Here is an 18,726-nt window from a genome sequence, read left to right as displayed (position 1 = left end):
TCTTAGGTCCATCCATGAATTTCGATAAAAACTCATTGATTGACTTAGAAAGCTCCAATTGAATTCATTCTAACGCTAATAAATTTTTGTAGTGTTCCAGAGTTTAAATTTATTTTTTTTACTATTTTAAAAAAATCAACGCTACAACGATGTTTGTGTTTAAGTTATGATGTTAATTTTTAAAAATAAACATCACAACAGTGCTAGCGTTTAAGTTGTAGTACTAGTTTTTAAAAATTAATACCATAGTAGTACTGGTTTTCACAACGGTGTTGATTTTTTAAAAATAATACCACAACGATTTTGATATTTAAATTGCATGACTGATTTTAAAAAATCAATACCAAAATGATTTCTTATTAATAAAATTAGTTCTTATTATTTATTCATTTATTTATAATTATATATTAAAACAAGAAAAATTATTTTTTATTTTTATTATTCTTCTTTTATATTTTAATATTTTTTATTAAAGTTTTAAAATAAAAAAAAAATAAATAATAAATAAATTTAGAGATTATCTATTAACATTTAATTTAATTTAAGAAGAAGAGAATAGAAGAAAGAAAATAGAGAAAAGAAAAAAAAAGTCAGCGGTTGGTTGGAATAAAATGAGAATTAGGTGTGCCTTTGAAACAAAGATTTAAGAGCGCCTTTTGACCAGAAGTGCGCCTTTTAAGAAATTGCCAATAATAAAATTGTAGATGATTTAATAAATATTTATAATGTTTGTTAAAGTAAAAAATGTTTTTTAATGTAAAAAATGGCCCTTTTTGGTTTTTTAATGTCTAGTGATCGTCTATCACGAGCTGCTCTTCGTGCTCGTCATGAAAGGGTTAAAGTTTTTTTTTTACTAAAAAAACTTTGAACTAAAAATGACGTTACCTAGTCTCTTGTATCATATTTCTCCTATTCATTGTTATTCCAATATTTTTCTATTTGTACAACAAAAATAGGGTTTTTTCCCCTTTAAACAAAATACCGAAAGAATAACATTTTTTTTTCCCAAAACATTGAGAAAAGATCATAATTCATACCAATGGCTCTTTTATTCTACATGTATTAATGTCTAGTGATAGTCTATCTATCCGTTGGCATAACGAGTTAATACTTAGATGATAAATTACTTTATGTGAGCGATCAAATTGTAAAAAGAATAATCTCTTAGAAAATAAAATTTCTTCCACATAGAGAGGTCGTGATTTATTTTCTTCATCTCGCTATGGGACTAAGAAATATTTGGGATGAGCGAGTCATCTTTTTCACACAAGTATAGATGCAAATGCGCCACTTAGTTCTCCAAATTTTGATATTATTATTCACGGATAATAAAGTTGAGTCATTTTTTTCTTCTAATCTCCACTAAAGATTAGTTAAATGACGAGTTTATACAGTCTACGAGTAACACTTTCCAATTACAATATCTCCTGAGAATTTTCTGGTCTTTGTATACTCATAAGAACACTAGACAGTGCATAGGCTTCATGAGTTATTATATGGATTCTTCAATTGGCACCAACGACAACCTTCCGCCGTACTTCTCGGGGAGTTGGCTCTCATCGATATCTGCTAATAGTGTGTCTCTCATCTCCTTGTTGGCCACAAAGATAAACTGCACAAGATCATGACCATACCAGCAGATCAGTTCAAACTTCAAAGAGATAAAACTTCCCCACTTAATGGCTCTGTTCTTGTTTCCTCAGAAATATAAATGGTATTCAGTAAAAAAGTTGTGACAATCTATATTTGAGAAGACTACCTTTTCCTTGGTCTTTGCATCTAGAAATTGGTAGATGACCTTCCAAACCTTCATGAAGATGTAAGGTACATTGATTAAGAATGCCTTCCCTAACCTCTCTGGGTAGTAGCTCTGCAATAGCAAGATGAAATTGGTGAGTGTTAAGTCTATGTCAGTAAACCCTTGTAGTTTAAGTAGCAAAGTCCTATTCACTGTTGTTCATTGAACTGATGGACAAGGCAGAACTTTTAGCCTAGTTTATAAAATTAGATGAACAACATTGTCAAATGGGCACTAATATTTTCATGGATATTCTATTCAGCTTAGGCAATTAGGTAAAGAGAGATCACGAGGGGAAACCTGTAAGATGTCTATAGCTGAAAGGTATCCACGGACATCGCAACTCGAGTACCCCCAACCTTGAAGGTCTGAAATAATGATGAACTTCTCCTGACCATTTGGCATGCTGCAAGTATGTCAAAGGTTAGGTTGATCCACTATGAAAAACAACAGTTCGTTAGAACAAATTTCCTCAAGGCTATGCTCAAACTTCTTAATTGTCAGTTTTTAACATCAAGAAACCGAGGTTCTTCACCTGGCACATGCTTTTTCCAGCGCATACACAGCAAAACCTGGAAATACAAGAAAAACAAAGATCATTTTGATGAATTTCAGGAAGAAATTCACTAAAATTAACTAGCATTTTGTTTGTTATGTAACAATTTACGCTTCAACTCATCCATCTGTCTTCCGGCGGAGACATGATTTGCAACAAGATAAACTATTATAGGGCGCCCTTGTTTATCAAATCCCTGTTTGTATAGTTCCTTGTGAGCAAGCTCATTGCTGATCTCAGATTCAGAGATAAATCCATTCGGCATCATTGTCTTTCTCCATTTGAGATGTTTAAGGAATTGGGCAGATGCCTTCTCGACATCTAGATCACGGGCACGCAAAAACCTTCTAAGTGCCATATTGTCCACCTCCTGTATTTGCAACAACAATGGTAAGTTTTTGTGACCAGATACCCCTGGATGTGCAGAAAGTTACTGGAATTGTCAAATGTATTAGGCAAAAGAAGTAATTATGATTTAAACCTAACCTTTCACCTCCTTTTTGAAAATTTTAGATATATGGTATGAGGACAAGCGCGTTAACACGAAAAAGTATCACCATATAGATTTCCACAAGGAGAGGGTAGACAACTTGAGCTATATACGAACTTCTAGGTTATGTTTGTTTTACAAACTCTAAGAGTTAACAGAACTGCAAGATTCATATTTATGACATGCATGGTTGGAGTTTGATCCTAAAGGCATGTTTTCTATGAGAGAAGAAAAATAATAAAGGGCAGCTCGGTGCATGAAACTCCCGCCAATACAGGGTCCCGGAGAAGGGTTTATTGTACACAACCTTACCCTGCTTAGCAAGAAGTTGTTTCCGAGAATCAAACCCGACCTCTAGGTCACACGGTAGTAATTTTACAATTGCGCCAAGGCTCTCCTTTAATTTTCGACAAACTTACTTTCACAAGAAACAAATTTATTTTTAATTAATGTTTTCTCTTTCTTTATCTTAGTAAAACTTTCTCCTCTGCTTTTCCTTTCATCAAAGAAAACAATTGGAAGAAAATATTTCTCCTATGATTTTTTCCCCTAGTCTTTCTCTTTCCCTAATGGATTCCTTACTTTATAGGAAACAAGGCCTATGCGTCTAAAATAGTGCTGACTATATGCAATAGACATAGAAGGGAGCATGACTTCAAATGGCTGCACCAATTTTAGATTAGAGTATGCCAACACGGATAAATATCATTGTGTCATTCATCCTAAATTACCAAATAAGATAGAGCCTGTTTCAGCTAGTTCGGGCATACTAACCAAGTCAAGAGACTCTCTTCCATGGCTCATCCTTCACTTCCATGTACCATTTATAAATAGTAGATGAGACACATTATAAAAAGAAAAAGGAGGGAAAAGCACCAACTAGAGCACCAAAGCGAGGAGCGATTCGGTCAACTGAAGTGAAGAAATTGAGATTTATGAATATCTTGTACATGTATCTATTCCAGTTTCATTATAGTGTGAGTCCAAGTCTAACTCCTGATGATTATGATTTACCAAAGCATACTTATGAATATATGGGGAAAAAAATTCCAATATTAGATGTGGTAAGAGCATTAGTTAATCAGGTATTGAAAATTTATGAGAGTGATTAATGATTTCACTAGGATGTTACAAGAACCAATGATTCCATGATACACAATACCCTTTGCTTAATTGCAAGGCTCATATTTGAAGATATCATGCTAAGTGTTGCTTGTCACATGAAAAAGGATGAAAGGACTTGAAGCACAACCATAAACACATATACTAAGAAGAATCGTCATCGAGGAGGAAGAAAACTCCCATCTGAAATTGAAGGTGATTCAACCAAAGGCCAAAATTAACACATTTACAGTGCGGAAACCCTAAACTCAGATACACAAGAATCGAGGAGAGGGGGAAATCCGAGCACGGTCCGATCGAAAGAAATGAGAAAAAGAAAGGAAAGAAATAGTCCAACAACAAGACGAACGATTAATCAGTCGTCTACTTAGCCAAAGGCGAAGAAAGTCATAAAGGCACTACCTTGGCATCAGGATTTTCGGCTTCAACGAGGGCTCTCAGCGAAGCAACCTTCCTCTTCTCCACCGGATCGCTGCCGGGCAACGCGAGCTTGTCTTCTACCTCCATTGCCTGTTGCTTCACGAACTCTTTCTCTGTCTGCACCTGCAATTAATGAGTCTTCCTCTTCCTCCCCCCTCCTAACCCAAGGAGATATTTCGCCCTCAGCATCTTGTCGCATCCTCTGTTATGTGTGCCATCAAAGACTCGATTTATGCTGAAGTTCATGTGACTTATGAGAACCACGAAAGTCAGCAGCATTGTTTCTTTCCCTTGTGTAGTTATTGTGGCTACAAGGAACGGGAGAGCCGTCTGTCAACTAAACAGCGCAAATTTCTGCATGTCCCTCCAAAAAATGATAAAGAATTAAGCTTAGCATTTAAAAAAAAAACTGCAATAGAGTAAAATAGTCCGTCCACAAGCTTTCTATCGATCAAACGCCAACTCATAGTCCAAAAAAACATTAAATGAGTCCCGGGGAGAATTGAGTTGGCTAGTTAGGATTGAACAGAGTTATTGTCGTAGATAAAAGTTTGAATTTTAATAAAGCCAAGGAAAAAATTCTTCATGTCCTAATCAACCATAATTTTTTAATTTATTTTCTCATATAAGGTAGACTGATCATATAAAACCATTAGTCGATGAATTTCATCTTTTACCATCAGAAAAATATTAAATGATCTTAGCATAGTTGATGTACGAATAGTTATTCTAATAAATACGATAATTTATCAAATAATGTATGTTCAATATGATATTTACCAAAAGGTATATCGTGATTTTGTTTATACCAAATAGCGCAAACTAAAAAATGAAGTTTCCCTTTTACTCCTCCGTCAACCTCCTCTTGTCAAGCATCATTTTCCAAGCATTTAGGCTATACTTTTGATTCGGATCCATGTCCTCTCATCCTCTCTGTCTCTCTCCATCCCTCTTCCTAGTCTTATAAACACGAAGCAATCATGAACCTCCTTTACTTGTTATACCTTCTCATGCTGTTTGGCGGCATTGGAAAAGACTATTTAGAATTTAAGGATATTGTCGCAAGAGTTTCAAGAGAAAATGAGGAGAGTTGTAGATATGAAGAGAAGGGACTGCGTCGCACCATGAAAAGATCGACACAATGAACAGTAGCGCAAGTCATTGTTCATCTGTGAAAAGGATGCCTTTTATATCTGGGTTTGAACCGGGATTCAAATTGGGTTTAGGTTTGGTTTAGGGAGAAATTAGGGATTTGGTGAGAGAGAGTGACTTGGGTTAAGCTCAAGAAGTAGGCTCAATTTTGATAGATTGGATCCAATTCAAACTCATTTGGTTTAATAAACCAAGCTCCCTACAAAATAAAATGTAATTATTAGATAAAATTTCATAAAATGTAAAGCAACTGCATCAAAGCGCTAAATAAATCTCAACCCATAAAATATAAGATAAAGCAATAATTGATCGTATGAGGAGAAATAAAATATTCAATTTAAGAACTAAAAATATGCACCAAAATATTAATTATCAGGGTTCTTTTGTTTTCTTTTTTTTTAAAATCTCATTCAATTTTAATATTTTCAACTTAATTCAAATTGGTGCAATCACCTCTTTTGGACAAGCTTTTCACATTGCAAAATGTAAGACCATAAATACACTTAGGGGGGGGGGGATGAATAACGTTAATAGAAAATCATGATTTAAAACAAGTCATACAGAGGAAGAGAGAGAACAAAAGTACACACTAACACAAGTAGTTTTACTTGGTTTGGAGCCTTTGTTAACTTCTACTCCAAAGCCTGCATGTGAGAGTGCTTTCGATGAGCAATCACTATCAATTCAAAATGGATTTACAAAGTTAAGTACAATAGCTGAGATGTAAACGTTACCGACAAACGGAAAGGAAATATGAAAAAGTCTTCATTCTTCTAACTTCGGGGCAACCTTTCGGTGTTGTTGGAGCTTTTTTGAAGCAGTGTTTCAGTGTTGTCGGAGCCTTTTCGGAGCAGTCTTTCGGTGTTGTCGGAGCCTTTTCGAAGCAGCATGCGCATATGAAAGTCATAGCAAATATTGTTCTGAAGCTGCTGGCCGAAGGTTGCTTTTATAGGCTCATTCGGGCGCCTGGATCCCCCCCAACGCGTCTAGACCGTACTGACATGGCGAGCTCTCGTCAAAACTTCATCTGCTAAGTTTATCCACCTCCGGACACTCGGACCCCCTCTAGGCGCCTGAACCGTTGACGTGAGCTCGGTTAGTCGACGTGTTCCAACTCAGCTTCTGGATAAATTTTTTGGTCTAGACACCTGAACCAAATCCAAGCACCCAGATTACCCAGGTGCCTGGCCAGGGGGTTAATCCAAATCACCCAGATTACCCAGGTGCCTGGCCAAGCACCCAAACTTCCTATGTGTCTAGGGGGTTAATCCAAATCAAAAGAATACTTAAACTATTTTCAGAATATTTTCAAAAAGATATTTCAAAATAATTTCAAGTTTTTATCTAAAGTATTTTTCAAATATTTTTGTTAAAGAATTTTCAAAGTAATTTTCAAAAAAAAAAATTTACAAGGATTTTGAAAAAACTATGTTGAAACTATTTTATCAAAAGTTTGAAATTATCAAAATATTTTTCAAAGTATATGATTAACTTTGCCTTTCAAATATGTCTCTTAACTTAATACTTTCTTAGAAAATCCTTATTAACCACCTATGTGTCTAGGGGTCGGGGTCTGTAAATTTATAGTTGACCTTAAAGGATCTAGACACTAAGTGTTGGTCAATAATTATTTTAAAGAGTGTATACTTTTGAAACCTATGCAAGTAATTGTAGTCATAACTTAATTTTTTTTTCCTAGTATCTCAATTATTCTAAATTTTTAAATATGATAATCTTATGTGTTTAGAGAGATATTTAACATGTATCATCTAAGGTGGACATAACTTTAGTTTTAATTTATTTTGGATTAAAAATTATAACTTAAATAATCTAAAATTAATCATGAATTAAGTTTGATTAATTAAAGTCTTGTATAATTAATCATGGATTACTTAGTTATTCTGAGTTTTGAAATAGAATTTTAGATTAATCTCAAGTTGTATTTAAGTTTAAGATTGTTTTTATATCAAGTGATCTAGTTGAATTAATTTTAGAGTAAATGAATTGATCAGATGTTAATGTATTAAGTTAAGATTGAGTTAATAGTTGAATTCCTGATTAACTTATTAATTAGGATTAACTATAATTTAATTTATTTTTAATTTAATTTAATTTAATTTATTTAATTTACCCTTAATCACCTCACCCAGTCTAAGTTTTCAGACAAAGTGATCCTAGAGTTTTGTGTGATGAGTTAAGTTGAATTTCAGAGTTTAGCTTAGCTTGTGTTAGGTTAAGTTTAGCTTTGGATTCAACAAGCAGATATTCTTTCAATAAACTTTTAAGCTATGGTGAGTCATCTAGACATCATTAGAGTAATCACGCATTCGAAATTTTCTAAATAGTTTTGCCCACTAAACTTAACACAAAACTTTAATCTAACCAACTAAGATTAGTAAGTGGTAGCTTCAGTTAGTTCCATTAAGCCAAATGCACTAGGTCGAAGTCATATTTTCCTAGACATGCATAGACATAGCTTCCCTAACCTACTATTATCCAAAACTTCTTCAGTATTATTTATAAAGTTAAACTTTTGTCCCTATTTAACCTAGTCCTAATTACCCAGCTAGGTAAATTATTATATTCGAGGTGACAACTAATTTTGAGTCTCCTCCTAATTATTGAACTTTAGGTTTAGGTTTTAGGTTTATGTAGTTTGAATTTTAAATTTGATTTAGACTTGTAACCCAAGTCTAAATTGTATATGTCAATAAAACTTTCAATAATTTTTTCTAGTTTACCGAGATTCTCTTGCAAAAGTTTATTTTATTTTTCTAATTTTCTAAAACTTGAGGATAAAATTTTAAACTTTGAAAGATTATTAAATGATTTTGAATTAGCTTGATTAGTTAAATTAATTAATTTATTTGAATGAGCATGCATATTTAATTTCTGGGGAAAATCTAAACTTGAATAGTAGTGATTACCCAAGTTACTAACATATGTAGAAAAAAATAGAATTTCATGTATTGCAAACTTACTAACCTTTACTCTCCTTGGATCCTTGGGTTTTTTTTTTTATATTGATATTTGTAATGACCCCATCTTTTGACACTTTAAGCATTGGATATACTCCTTCCCTTTTTGAATTTTTGATGTCAACTTCTCCTTTACCTCCAGTTGTATGGTTCGAGTCTTATAGGTAGGGCACTTACTTTTGTAATACCCTCTTTCACTGCATTTAAAACATATTATATGATCTTTAAATTTTGAATTTACAAATTTACCTTTTGAATTCTCATTAGGATTCTCCTACTTGTCCACTGTCATCTTAGATTCGGATTCTAACTTTTGTTCTGATTATGATTCAGATCCTTCTACCTCTTCCTTTGCCATTATTGCCATGAAGATGGTTTGTGTAAAATATCAAAAAAAAGGACGAATAACTTTAAGGAAATTTTTAGAAATTTTCTGGGTATTTTCGGAAGCTCGTATGACGAGTTTAAGAGGATGCATATATAGGCTTGGGAAAAGCATGTTTGGAATACCCAAAAGTGAGAGTTGATTGAGGAATTGAACATAGGGTTTAATTAAAATACTTAAATTTATAACTTTTTATTTCTTTTTTTTTCCTCTCCGCCCGATTCTTCCCCTCTCGCCCGATGCCGCCTCTCCCTCACGCGGCGTGGAGCATCGACCGCCTTCTCCTCTTCCCCAACCTGACGCCACCTCGCGATGCTTCTTCTCCTTGCGTACAAAAGCCAGTGGCCAAGGAGGAGTCGGGCAATGTTGTTCCTGATTCCCTTCTCTCCCGATTCCTCTCCATCTTCCTTGCGTCTTCCTCACCACCAACAGCCACAGCCTGAGCGAGAGTGCCCTAGGTGTCGCCCTCTCCCTTTCCTCATGCTGTGCACCCCTACTGGATCGCTGTCGCCCGATCGCGCCGGTAGCCACCGTTGATCCGTGCCCTAACGGTGAGTGGATGCTCTTGATTGGATCATCTTTCTCACTGTGATCGCATTTTTGGTCGCTATCCGTGCCCTAGGTCCATCACCGATGCATTGCCCTCTTCGGGTTGCTGCCTCATGTGAGCAAATCTCCGGCCAAGAAAGGGGATCTTAGCCCAAGACTCAATATCCTGTACCTCTGTGCACCGCAGCTCCGTCTTTGGACGCAACACTTCAGCTGATTCATCTTCTCCTCTTGATTTCATCATCGCTGTTGATTAGCTCTGTCACAGATCTCCCCTGTTGTGGATCGACATCAATTTGGTCGAAAAGGAAGCTGCGGATCTAGATTTGGGGGGGGGGGGGGGGGTATTCGGTTGCTCCATCTCAAGCGAGTAGGTAGGTATTCTATCTTAGCTATTGATCTGGGTATTAAGTCTGGTTATGGTGTTGACATGAGGTCATTGTCTGGAGAGCAGTGGCGTTTCTTGTTTCTAGCAGCAGCTCCAACTTTGTTTCCGACAATAACCTCATGATAGCATTCTGTTTTCTTCACTGAGCAACTGCAGTTCTGAATTGAGGTAAGAATCGTATAGAAGAGGATTAATACCAAATTTAAATCCATTGTTTTGGTTGTTGTATGAGATCGATTCCAATCTTGAAAATTTGAAGTGTTAATTGTGAGCAAAGGATTGGTTCATTTCTGGATGTTGAGTTTAGGTTGATTTATGTATAGACTTAAATCTAATTGAATAGTGGAATGGTTAGAGTTAATGGAGCTAACCCTAGTTGATCGATGGATTTGATTTAGTTGGGAATTTGATTTAGCTAATTAATTTATATGTAATTAGCTAAATCTGTACATCATGTATTACAGGATTTTGATTCGAGACGACGTCTCGATGTGGGATCTATTTCGGATACGATCTCCATTTTTAAGGTGAGTACCTTTGACTTAGCTTTTTGATATTGTCATTCTGATATTCTTAGTGAGTTATAACTAGTAGTAATAGTTATGTCTATATCTGCTTGGTATGTCACTACTTGATACCGTAGTTTACCATATTGTTATTTGTTATGTATTTATGTTTATGTCCTCTTGATTATTGCATTTTGTACTTATGTAGTGACATACAATGCATTACCGGATACAGGTCTAGATACTAGATTTACTTGACATGTGTACATAGTTTACTACCTGGCATGTGTATCTAGGTTTATTACTTGACATGTGTGCCTAGATCATTGATATGGACTTGATTTTCCTTTTGATACACATTATGAGGAGGTTGGTATTTTCAAAATTATATGTTTAGTGTCATGCACCATTTTGCATAATTGCATGCTGAGCGATTGTCGGCTCCATTGTTGTTGAGCACATTGCTAGTTACATGATCTACGCACACAACCACTCATGCGTTAGTGGTTTATCCGGCAGGGTGTGTGGCAGTTTTGCTCTATCAGGCTCCGCTGGTCTGCTCATGGGTAGTGTTGACTGCAGCGTGGTAGTAGGCAGGGATCCCTCCTCTTAACTATGACACAGGGAGATGAGAGCTTTGGCTCCCCCACTTTGTTTGGGGTAAGAGGATAGGTGTACTCCGACAGCATCCTGTCTACTTGGTCACTTAAGAGTAGTGATGGCAAAATGCACAGTTGTCATAGCCCTACCCACTTAACCTCACCATCGTGTGTAAGGTGGCTGACTGGTGTCAGGGGTGACCAGGACATTTGCATCATATGCATGGATTGCATTTATTATTGTATTTTGGATACTGTATTTTTGTGGTTGCATATGATTGACATGCATACAGGAGACGTGATGTGTTTGGTCTGACGACCCTTATATCCGGATAGGAGATCCTGGTGAGTACAGCTTCTTTGCTTGTTCAATTTTTCGTATTTCCTGTTTTTGATCGGGAGACTGTACTCCATGATTATTACTGTTAGATATATCTTACTATGCATGTCAGCTTGATACCCGCTGAGTTCATTGAACTCACCCCGTTGCTTTATATTTCTATTTCAGGATGAAGCTGTCAGGAGGTTCCAGTCATTAGTCCCCCACCTCGTGTAAATGTGGTTTTCTACTTTCAGACTTGGTTTTCCTTGTTTTGTAATCTACATACTTGTGATGTGTAGATATTGTACTCGTGGATTTTATATCCAGTTTTGGGTCTACTACCCTTGTTTTCCACTGTGATGGTTTTCCGTTGTGGGTTGGGTTTTCCTCGAGTAGTGGAGTAGATTGTATAATAAACTGCGTGTTGTGATGTGTTGTGGAGTTAGCCGGAGACTGATTTATTATAAACTGCATGAATTGTTTGTTTTATATTATTGTATATGTTCCGGCCGTGTTGGCCGAGGATTGTGAGGGGCCCTGAGGGTTATGTAGTCAAGTTTCAGATTGTCACCCGTACAAGGGAGATGTTGTCGAAATTTCCTCTGGCAGCGACTCCCCCGAGGCGTGACAGTTTGGTCTGATTCTTGTAAGTCTGATTCTGAGGATGATTTCAGGGATTCAGACGTAGATCCAAGCTCGAGTTTGACTTGATCTTCTAATTGTGACAGATCCTCATGAAGTTCGTTCAGCCAGGTCCAAAAGTCGTAAGCTCCGATTCTGCACACAATTTTATTAGGCAATAATTCTAAAATAAAGTTTATTACCTTTTAGTTTGTTTCTAAATTTTGAGTGGATCTTTTCAACGTTATTCCATAGTCGAAGTCACCCATCATGATAAAACACTCTATCCGATGCTTCCATATTTTGAAGTAATTAGTTTTGTATAATGGAGGTTTGTGAACACTTTGTTCTCCACCTTGAGCCATTGATGTGAGAAGATCTTGCAAGAAAGATATAGATAATAAATAATTTTCAAAACTTTGTCTAGAGATTAGTAGTGCAGGAGAAAAAAGAAAAAAAAATCTTGAGTGGTGTTGTACCAACTTCAAGCAAAAATCGCGGCAAAGGAAAATTTATTTGAAAGGGTAATCGTACCAATTCAAATATAATAAAAAAAATCTCAAAACAAAAAAAAAGGAAAAAGCCCTTCTACTTGATTGGTGGTAACACCAATTCAGAGCAAACCTTGCTCTGATACCATTTGTAGGACCGTAAATACGCTAGGGGGTGAATAGCATCAATAGAAAATCGTGATTTAAAACAAGTCACATAACGGAAAAAAGAGAGAACAAAAGCATACGCTAACACAAGTAGTTTTTACTTAGTTCGGAATCTTTGTCGACTCCTACTCTAAGGTCGGCACGTGAGAGTGCTTTTGATGGACAATCACTATTAATTCGAAATGGATTTACAAAGTTAAGTATAATAGCTGAAATATAAACATTACCAACAAACAGAAAGGAAAAATAAAGAAGTCTTCGTTCTTCGAACTTCAGAGCAGCTTTTCAGTATCGCCGAAGCCTTTTCGGAGTAGCGCATGAATATGAAAGTCATAGTGTCACACCCTAAAGGTAAGGTTGTCCGACGAAAATCAGACTACACCACCCCTGTAAAAGTGATAATTAAAACCTGTATACAATGTCATAAGGCTACTCACAAGATATCAACAACCCACATGGCTGAAAACAATATAATACAACCCACACGGCTGGAAACAAACATAGAGGAATATAAGAACAATACACAGCCTACACGGTTGGTACAAACACAAATCACGCAAGATATTACACTGACTACATGCTAGCATGACTTACACAAACACAATACATAACCAAAATAAGGTAGCCATAAGACTAAAATCCAAAAGCAAGACGAATCACTACACACAAGTCTCAAAAATAAAGTAAGAATAGAACAATACAAAATAACTAGGAAAATGGATCTCAGATGTGACGTGGAACTGACAATCATGATTCTCTAAGCAACTTTTCAAACATGTACTTGTTACCTAGCGAAAGAAAAATCAGTAAAAGGGATGATGAGTTCGAATAACTCAACGGGTTATAGGCAAATAGTGCATGGATAAATATGTAAGGCGACCAAAGATATACAGTCTCAATAAGGAAATAAGAACATGATCATATATGACATACTAAACACACATACTAATACCGATCTAACACACATGATATAACGATCAGTAAATCACTAAAGATCAGCAATAGACATGCTCATAACCCCTGGACAACATATATAACAGTATATCTATATATGATAAATGCACATGTATGAATCATGGCAAGATTTCAAATATATGCAACAGGGGGATGTGGAAGTAAGTGCATACTTCGGTGAAGAAAGGATGTAAGGGAAAATACAGGCTGACTAAAAAATGGTCCTTGAATAGAACGATGTAACCGGCTGGAAGGGTGTGTGGACAGTCATGGTACGAAGAGATGATGATGTGATGGTTAGAGGGAATATGGTAGTTGAGATGCATCTGATCCACCTCTGCGCTTTTGAAATCAAAGGTCGTGGAGGTGTACCAGATGTCGTGAACAACATTCGAAGGAGAAAAGGCCATAGGAAAAAGGCAAAGAATGAATGGAGGAAAGAAAGAAAAGTTAAAGTAACTTGCGAGCAAAGGGTTTGAGCAAGCGCCAACGACAGCGAACTGGAAATAGAGAGGAAGAAGATAAATAGAAGAACACAAGAACAACAAAATTGCATCAAACCGTGAACCTTAAAAACCCTACTAAGGGTTCTTGAGAGTCGTCCGATCAAGGGTACGGAAGAAAGAGATTTGATCTAGACCATTGAATTTGAATAGTCAAGTGTCACATCACAATCGTCGCCTGTCATGTTAAACATTCTTTTAATGGGCGTTCAACATGTGGCAGCTAACTATAAGCAACATTTATGAGGGATGGGAGGCAATAAGCAGACTTATGATAAAAAGGTGTGTTCATCATGTTCGACATTAATGATAAGTGGTGTGCCCTGTTTCCAAGGTGCTACAGTGATGTCAGCTCAAGCCGAACGATGATTCAGAGAACGAATGTTCGGTCAAGAAACAAAGGACTCTAGAAGCATCTGAGTGACGTCCGTTCGGAGGACGGGGGACACAAATAACACAAGTGTCTAGTCAGTCAAACCTATAACCTCCTTCGAATAGCTTGAAAAAGACGCTTGTGATACCACGAATAAGGTGGGGCCTCCAGGTGAAGTCAAGTCAAGGGGGCCAGCTGACATGACAATCAGAGTCAAGGAGGGGTCAACACTCGGGCCCAGGGCATACGATCGTCGCGACCGAGTGGTCATCCGACTGGACCCTTGGGATGGTCGGACCCCGAACCCCTCAGTATTGATGAAACTCTAAGCCGAGTTAGTGACATCCAGAGCAAGGTCCTCTTCATCACTCGGGACTAGCAAGGTTTACTATTTTGCCCAAGTAATCTAACCGATCGGATCAGAGTCTAGGAGGGGTCAACACCCAGGGCATACGATCGCCGCGATAGATTGGTCATCCGACCGGACCCTTGGGCCAGTCAGATCCTAAGCCCCTCAGTATTGATGAAACTCTAAGCTGAATCAGTAACATCCATAGCAAAGTCCTTTTCATCACTCGGGGCTAGCAAGGTTTACTATTTTGGCCGAGTAATCTAGTCAATTGGACCAATAGTCCGATCGGACAAACTGGACACCTAGTCCAACCAAACTTTGGGGCTAGACGAAGAGGTCGAGGGAAAGACGAGTCCTTGACCATTTCCCTCAAATCTGACCTAGTTGATCTTGCAAGTGACAGCCGATCAGACTACAGAAAGGATCCGGTCGGTTTGCTAACTAAGCATTTTCAGGGCCTCTCAACCCAACGACTTCATCTTTTTGGCATTTTATGTCACTGATGATAGAGAATATTTAATATGCAAGTTGTATACTAAAAGCTTCCGGCCTGCCAAACACAAGAATTGTAGGTCTATTTTGGGAAGGTCTCAATGCATCTTTATGGTCTGATATTTTTTTGAAATACTTTGAGATTCATGCACAAACAAGAGGTATCCATCTACAAGTACAGGTACGTGAGGCTACACAATTTTACTCATCTATTACTATCGTTCGTCATTGTTTCTTATCCTTAGCTCGATCACTGACTTGAGCGTCAAAATGTCTATGTTGAAGATCATTTCCCTAACCCAGTTGTTGACATTTCTTTTGACACACAGGATCATTCGGAGTCATCTTTTTCAATGAAAAATTTTCACTCAATTAACATTAAAGTCACTTGTTCAGTGCATCATCTTTCTCATTTTTGGAAAAGATAAGTTATTATAGAGTTTCTCTATCTGATGAAAAGGAAATATAATAATAATGATTATGACTATTTTACATTATTTTTTGATCGGATATGTTCCTGTAGTCTTTGACTTAAAATATTGACTAGAAAATTAATGGATATGGTTGTGCAAACAAGGTCTTTTATGGTTGATAAAATGTCAAGTTTATAGATTATTTTACAATAAATAAAACAATATTGGAAATTGGTTTTTATATATATATATATATATATATATATATATATATATATATATATATATATATATATATATATATATATATATATATATATATATATATATATATGTTTTAAAATACATCAAAATATTGTCTTGCTTGATGGTTGAAGATATTTTAGACATATTTGAGTATTTTTATTAAAAATCATTTAAACATATTCGTCTGTGTGGCAGGGACAAGCTAACGTCATTTTGATTTATCCAAAAAAAAAAATACAGGAGGAAAACATTCTTATATTCATATTTTATAATAGGGCCAGCACTTTTGAAAATAAATATATATTGAAATCAAGAAAGGATTTATGAAATTAATCCGTTTTTCCTATCCAAAGCCTAAAGTGTGTCATAGACGTCCGGGCTACGGTGCATTGGTCAGATCCCTAAATATGCATCTCATGAATTTCAAAATCGAGACTTAACTACTTTGAATTGTAGTTGTAGGAAATTTGCTATCCATTGAATAGTAGGAAATGTACTTTCCAATGAATAGGGGGGCATGAGAAAATGAGTCATCTTGATAGAGTACCATATAAAAAACTTGCGTAGAATCAAATACTTCTAGATTAATCGAAGAATTTGATACCCAACTTAATAAAAAAGGGATCGTAGATACGAAAAGATCTGGCACTCGCGAAAGCTAACAAGTCAAATGCGGATTCATACCGGCAGTAGTGATCCGTCGCAGACTCAACTGAGCAAGTTGAAAAAGAAAATCAGGAAAATGAATTAAAATTATTTTCAAAAATAAAAATGATAACGTGGGAAGAATTTGCATATGAGATCATAAAATGTAAGATGAAGCCGTATGTACGCCAGTTTTGTGGAATACTTTCCGCTGATCATCTAATGCTTTCTACAGTTCGTAATTTAATAAAATCTTAGACATTGTTTAAAAACGAAGAACAATATACAGCACTCGAATTAATGAACTAAAATTCCCTTTATTATAATTTTCATTATTATTATTATTATTATATCCCGGTCCCTGTACAACTCACCCCACCTGCCACATGCTCACTCAGGATGTTGTGATTTACCTCCCTCGTGATGACCTTGGGTCGGGTGCGACGAGGACGCTGGGGGCGAGCGACTTCACCTTTTGCCACATTATTACTATTATTATAACTTAGGTTGCAAGTCGCCATCCACTTAATAAATTTTGTAATTGCCAGATCCTGAAGGAACACATTAAATGCAGTTATCTGAAAATTAAGATACTAACATATTGTTTGATTTGTGAAAATTATAATTTTAACTTATAAAACCAACTCTTATCCCGATCGACCGTATAAATTCTTTTACACCATAGATCTCTATCTCCTACTATATCATCATCTATACTTAAATAAATTTTATTTTATTTTATTATTACTAAATTTTTTTTATCTTCCTCTTCTTCGTTTAATATACGTGTTTGTCATAATTTCACATTGTCTAACTGAAATATTTATTGATCGTCTAAGTACATACTTATACCATCTTAATCGTGTTTCTCAGAGTTTTTCCATCTTAATCGTGTTTCTCAGAGTTTTTCTCAATAAATGCAACTCCGACTTCTCTCTAATATTCTCATTTCTTATTTTGTCCATCCTCGTATATCTACACATCCACCTTAATTCTCATATCTGCAACTGTTATCTTCTACTCATGTGCTCAAGTCAAAACCCAACATTCAGCTTCATATAATATAGCAGGTCTAACTGTGATTTTGTAACATTTTCCTTTAAGTTTAGAGGTATTTTACGGTCACATAAAAAACTCGATGTTCTTCTCCATTTCAACCATCCTACTTATATTCTATATAAGACATTTCTCTCAATCCCTTCATTTTACAAAAATGATCCTAAACATCTAGAGCTCTCGATTTTGAGCAACTCGTCATCTCCTATCTTAACAATTATCTCATTACATCTAATATTGTTAAACTTAAATTCTATATATTTTATCTTTATTCTACAAAACCTAAAATCTTTCCCTTCTAATGTTTCCCGCCAAGATTCTAGTTTAACATTTACTCCTTTACGTGTTTCATCTACCAAAACAATATCATTTGCAAACAACATACATCACGGTACTGTGTCTTAAATTTGCGCAGTAAATTGGTTCATAATTAGTGTACAAAGATAGAGACAAAGTTGATTTTGATGTAATCCTATCTTTATTGGAAATACTTCACTTACTCCACTTGAAGTCTTTATTCTAGTTGTTACATTCTTGTACATATCCTTAATTAGTTCAATATATGTTACGCTAACATCTCTCTTTTCTAGAATTTTTCATATAATTTTTCTTAAGACTATCATAAGTTTTTTCTAAGTTAATGAACACTATGTGTAGATCTTATTTTTGTTTCTATATTTTTTAATTAATTATCTAAGAAGATATATAATTTATATTGTCGACCTTCCATACATGAACCCTATTACATTTATCTTTAATATATTTTATTGGATAATATCTCTTGTCTTCGTTTATTTCACTTTAGTTATTTTATAATATATTTTTTCCCTTTCTTTTGTATCTAATTTTTGATATAATCTTTTAAAAATTTCATTATTTACTTCATTCACTACTTTTTTATCTTCTTTTTTGGCTATTGTATATTTTTTAAAATTTCTCTCATTCTTACAAATATATAATTACTTATAAAGCTATTTATTTTTCCTTCACTTTCTTTTGTACTTTCTCATTCCACCACCAAGATTCCTTACTTAGTGGTGCATGTCCTTTAATTCACCGAGTACACTTTTAGTTACTATTTTCAACTTTGATATCATCTTATCCCATGTCGTATTAAAATCACCATATATTTTACCCAATGTTTGTA

At 35.5% G+C, this 18,726-nt stretch overlaps 1 protein-coding gene and 2 long non-coding RNA genes across 3 annotated transcripts; 2 read left to right on the top strand and 1 right to left on the bottom strand.

Annotated features, from left to right (window-relative positions):
- Positions 1 to 1,295: 1,295 nt before the first annotated feature.
- LOC122028104 (SEC14 cytosolic factor-like) lies at positions 1,296 to 4,646 on the bottom strand. The gene is made up of 6 exons (XM_042587123.1): positions 4,369 to 4,646; positions 2,466 to 2,724; positions 2,334 to 2,370; positions 2,099 to 2,204; positions 1,760 to 1,870; positions 1,296 to 1,612 (listed from the first exon to the last, which is right to left on the bottom strand). Exons 1-6 carry the CDS (start codon positions 4,471 to 4,473, stop codon positions 1,493 to 1,495), a joined length of 738 nt encoding a protein of 245 aa, XP_042443057.1. The 5' UTR covers positions 4,474 to 4,646; the 3' UTR covers positions 1,296 to 1,492.
- A 5,143-nt stretch (positions 4,647 to 9,789) lies between these two features.
- Positions 9,790 to 10,803, top strand: LOC122027690. The gene is made up of 3 exons (XR_006124497.1): positions 9,790 to 9,824; positions 9,905 to 10,006; positions 10,303 to 10,803. It is a non-coding gene; the product is annotated as an uncharacterized LOC122027690 (long non-coding RNA).
- Positions 10,804 to 11,234: 431 nt separating this feature from the next.
- LOC122028077 lies at positions 11,235 to 11,742 on the top strand. The gene is made up of 2 exons (XR_006124626.1): positions 11,235 to 11,288; positions 11,452 to 11,742. It is a non-coding gene; the product is annotated as an uncharacterized LOC122028077 (long non-coding RNA).
- The last annotated feature ends 6,984 nt before the right edge of the window (positions 11,743 to 18,726 follow it).

This window comes from Zingiber officinale, chromosome 10A (assembly GCF_018446385.1).
Source record: "Zingiber officinale cultivar Zhangliang chromosome 10A, Zo_v1.1, whole genome shotgun sequence".
NCBI classification, from domain to species: Eukaryota; Viridiplantae; Streptophyta; class Magnoliopsida; order Zingiberales; family Zingiberaceae; genus Zingiber; species Zingiber officinale.
The sequence above is the reverse complement of the archived record's forward strand: the minus strand, read 5'-3'. Positions and strand labels throughout refer to the sequence as shown.

Excerpts from the sequence above, each read along its gene's own strand:
- LOC122028104 (XM_042587123.1), bottom strand. The coding sequence starts at position 4,473 with ATGGAGGTAGAAGACAAGCTCGCGTTGCCCGGCAGCGATCCGGTGGAG. Across the intron at positions 2,205-2,333 it reads CTGGAAAAAGCATGTGCCAG|CATGCCAAATGGTCAGGAGA; the intron begins GTGAAGAACCTC and ends ACATACTTGCAG. Across the intron at positions 1,871-2,098 it reads CAGCTATAGACATCTTACAG|AGCTACTACCCAGAGAGGTT; the intron begins GTTTCCCCTCGT and ends TTGCTATTGCAG.